Below are 3,592 nucleotides of genomic sequence, written 5' to 3'. Positions count from 1 at the left end.
TAAACTAAACTGGTCACTATGACACAAACTGAGCACCAAACACCAGTCATGGTAGTTTATTTTATGCGCTATAATAATAGATCTAATAATAATTATAATATTTATAATAAATATTATTTTTTTACGTGACATTGGAGAACTTCCCACGGCACACTGGTTTGTCTCGGCACAGCCGTTGAAAGTCACTGGTTTGAAGAAAAAAACTAATGACATTAACCAAACAAATAAAAATAGCCTTTTTACGATGTTTTCTGTTTCAGGCTGACCATGTGGGAAAGAGCGTTTCTGCTGCTGCTTCACTGTGTGGAAGGTACATCACCATCATCATCATCATCATCATCCTCATCATCATCATCCTCATCATCATCATCATCATCACTAATGACAATACATTTAGTAAAAAACTAAGTGAAAGTAGAAAAGTATTCTCATCAAAATCTAGTGAAAGTAGTGACAGTAAAAGTAGTCGTTGTGCAGATTGGTCCATTTCAGAATAATAGATATGATATGTTTTATAATGATTGATCATGAAAGTGTTCTCAAAGCTGGTAAAGGTGCAGCTAGTTTGAATGACTTTGTATACTGCAGGGTAGCTTGTGGATTTACTCCAGGTGGAACTAAAGTCTGATTTAACACTTGATTAGATTTCACATCATTCATCCAGATCTGTGAAGTAACTAAAGGTATTAAATACATGGAGTGGAGTACAAGTACACCATGTACCTCTGAACTGTAGAGGAGAGAGTAGCATCAAATGGAAATACTCAAGTAAAGTGCAAGTACCTCTAAAGTACATGACCTGAGTAAATGTACTGAGGTACTTCCCACCCTCTGGTTGTGGGACTAATAAAGGAATGCTGACTCTCACAAAGTAACGTTGCGTTGCAGCTGCAGTGGCGTCTGGCTGCTGGCAGGGGGCGACCTTCTCGGAGGCCGTGGTGTCTCCGGCGTCGGAGGGCAGCGGGATCCTGCGTGTCCCCGGCGTGGCGTCGCTACCTCAGTGCGTGGCCGCGTGCTGCAAGCTAACGGGCTACGAGCTGGCGTGGCTGTTCGAGGGGCGATGCTACGTCCTGCGCTGCCCGCGGGCCGAGGCCTGCGCCCCCCGAGAGAGACCGGGCGCAGAGTCACGCCTCGCCTTCCTGCGGAGAGAGACCCCGCAGAGCCTGGTGCGTAGCGGCAGGTTTCTATAGAGTTCTGGTCGGAACACGGAAAATGTTAAAAAAAAAAAGTTTTATTTTCTACAAAATTACATTATTTTTCTTTTTTCTGAATTCAGTTTTTTCCTTTAAATTCGAAATGATTTTTATTATTTCTGATTAAAATCAGAAAATAAAGAAATCTTTAACAATTTAAAGAGCGTGCGTGCGTCTGGTTTTTCACCCTTTATTTAAAAAGTAAAACTCATTGCCTGAAACTCTTCATGCTCCTCAACTGAAGATTAAATGTTGGTTCATATCCTGTCCTGACCTGGACCTCTGACCTCCAACAGGTGCTGCAGTCTCTGGTGAGAGGAGAGCCGTATGGTGGGGACCTGGAGGCCCTGAAGGACCTCGCCCTGTTCCCTGACCTGGAGTATCCAGAGGAGAGCCAGGAGGAGAGGGGAGCCAGGTTCAACCAATCAGAGTCCGGAGATGCTCCAGAGGGGGGGCCGACGGGAAGCAGTGTGGACCAGATTAAAGCCTCCTCTGAGGGGAACATCAGCCAGGGAGACGAGCACAGAACCAGGACACCGACTGACCCTCCTGCTGCAGAGAAAGCTGTGAGTGGGTTATCAGGTTAATAATGTCCCTTCACACAGCCAATGAAGAGCTAAGCTAAAGGCGGGTGATGTACAAAGCTACTATAAAACTACTGTTGTTTGAGTCCGACTGAAAAATAACCAACACAACATTTAGGTGACACAAAACGTATGCAACACAACAAGGTTAATACTAAAATCTGTGTATCCCTAGTGACACGTTCAGGTGGACGAGAGCTTAGTATAAAGACTGCTAGCAAAGGGAAACAGCTAGCGTGAAAAAAGGGTTGCAGAGAAATACCTCGAATGGTCAGGCTGCTTATATCCTTCTTTTTTTACAGACTGAAACACAAAGCAGCTCTGGTTCAACGTCCCTGCCGCTGTTACTGCTGCAGGAACCCACAGCTGTCTCCACTCAGCACGACCATATAAGGACTTCCACCACCACCGCCGCGCCTCATTGGCCGGTCAGCACACAGCCAGGTATACCTACAGGGATGCTCTGTTTTACCACTGTCTGTGCGTTTATGATATTTTGTTTGTTATTATTTTGGCTCTCACCAAGAGTTCTTTAAAAAAAATTAACACATGAACGATACGATTAAGTCTGAAATGCTCCTTGCATCACAGCAGCTCCATGTGTAACATCAACAGACAGATATCAAAACACAATACATGAACAACAAACAACAAACATTGAACCACCAGAACTGTTCTGATTCAGAATTAAATAAATAAAATGTAAGGATGATATTAGTTGTGTTTTCTTGATGCTCCACAGACATGCTGAAGGTGCTGCAGTCAGCCAGACCTCCACCCACCACCATCACATCCACGAAAAGACCCGTGACCCCTGACTCCCAGCACCACATCGACCCCCGGCACCAGCTTGACCCCCGGCACCATCCCTCCAACAGTGACCACCCCCAGTGCTACAACCACTGCAACCACTGAGTCTGGTACATTTATATATACAGCAGGGAAACACTTCAATGTGCTGTCCATGCAGAAGCTTGTTATTATTAATGTTATTATTTATAATACTTTTATTTATTTAATATATCTTTTTAATAATAATAATTTTATTATTTTCATTGTTATTTTTGCTTTTAGAATTTGGTTTGTTTATATTAATTTTTTACACAATTATTATTTATGTATTTCAATACTATTATGATAATTATCATTATTATTTAGAGCTTTCCTCCCCCTCCCTTTGTTCAGGGTCAGAGGTCGGTGGGTCAAACCGTGGCCCGCTGGCCGTCGTGGGTCCTGACAGGAAGCTGGTCCTCCCTGTGAGCAGCTTGTTGCTCAACGGCAGCGGCAGCACCGACGACCGCGGGATCGTCAGCTACCACTGGCACGTCGTGAGGTAGGACCATGAACTGCATTTGTTATTATTTTAGATTTTATTCAACTATGGTCCACTACTAAACGTCATCAAGCCCAACGTTAGCCACCTTTAGCTTAGCGGTGGTGACGTGAAGTCATGTGACCGTGCTGTAGTTCCTTTATAGCCCAACATTAGCCTCCTTTAGCTTAGCGGTGGTGACGTGAAGTCATGTGACCGTGCTGTAGTTCCTTTATAGCCCAACGTTAGCCGCCTTTAGCTTAGCGGTGGTGACGTGAAGTCATGTGACCGTGCTGTAGTTCCTTTATAGCCCAACATTAGCCTCCTTTAGCTTAGCGGTGGTGACGTGAAGTCATGTGACCGTGCTGTAGTTCCTTTATAGCCCAACATTAGCCTCCTTTAGCTTAGCGGTGGTGACGTGAAGTCATGTGACCGTGCAGTAGTTCCTTTATAGCCAGGGGTGCACACAACTTTCTCAGTGAGGTACTCAGATGAGTACCTGG

At 44.6% G+C, this 3,592-nt stretch overlaps 1 protein-coding gene across 1 annotated transcript; it reads left to right on the top strand.

Moving 5' to 3' along the window:
* The first annotated feature begins 263 nt into the window (after positions 1 to 263).
* LOC104957310 (dyslexia-associated protein KIAA0319 homolog) lies at positions 264 to 3,104 on the top strand. Its single transcript, XM_010784931.1, has 6 exons — positions 264 to 310; positions 889 to 1,166; positions 1,490 to 1,759; positions 2,080 to 2,221; positions 2,520 to 2,697; positions 2,963 to 3,104. The coding sequence occupies exons 1-5, from the start codon at positions 268 to 270 to the stop codon at positions 2,690 to 2,692; spliced, it is 906 nt and encodes a 301-aa protein (XP_010783233.1). The 5' UTR covers positions 264 to 267; the 3' UTR covers positions 2,693 to 2,697; positions 2,963 to 3,104.
* The last annotated feature ends 488 nt before the right edge of the window (positions 3,105 to 3,592 follow it).

Source organism: Notothenia coriiceps, unplaced genomic scaffold (genome assembly GCF_000735185.1).
Source record: "Notothenia coriiceps isolate Sejong01 unplaced genomic scaffold, NC01 NC01_scaffold00026661, whole genome shotgun sequence".
Classification (NCBI taxonomy): domain Eukaryota; kingdom Metazoa; phylum Chordata; class Actinopteri; order Perciformes; family Nototheniidae; genus Notothenia; species Notothenia coriiceps.
This window is presented reverse-complemented; position numbering and strand designations above follow the sequence as displayed.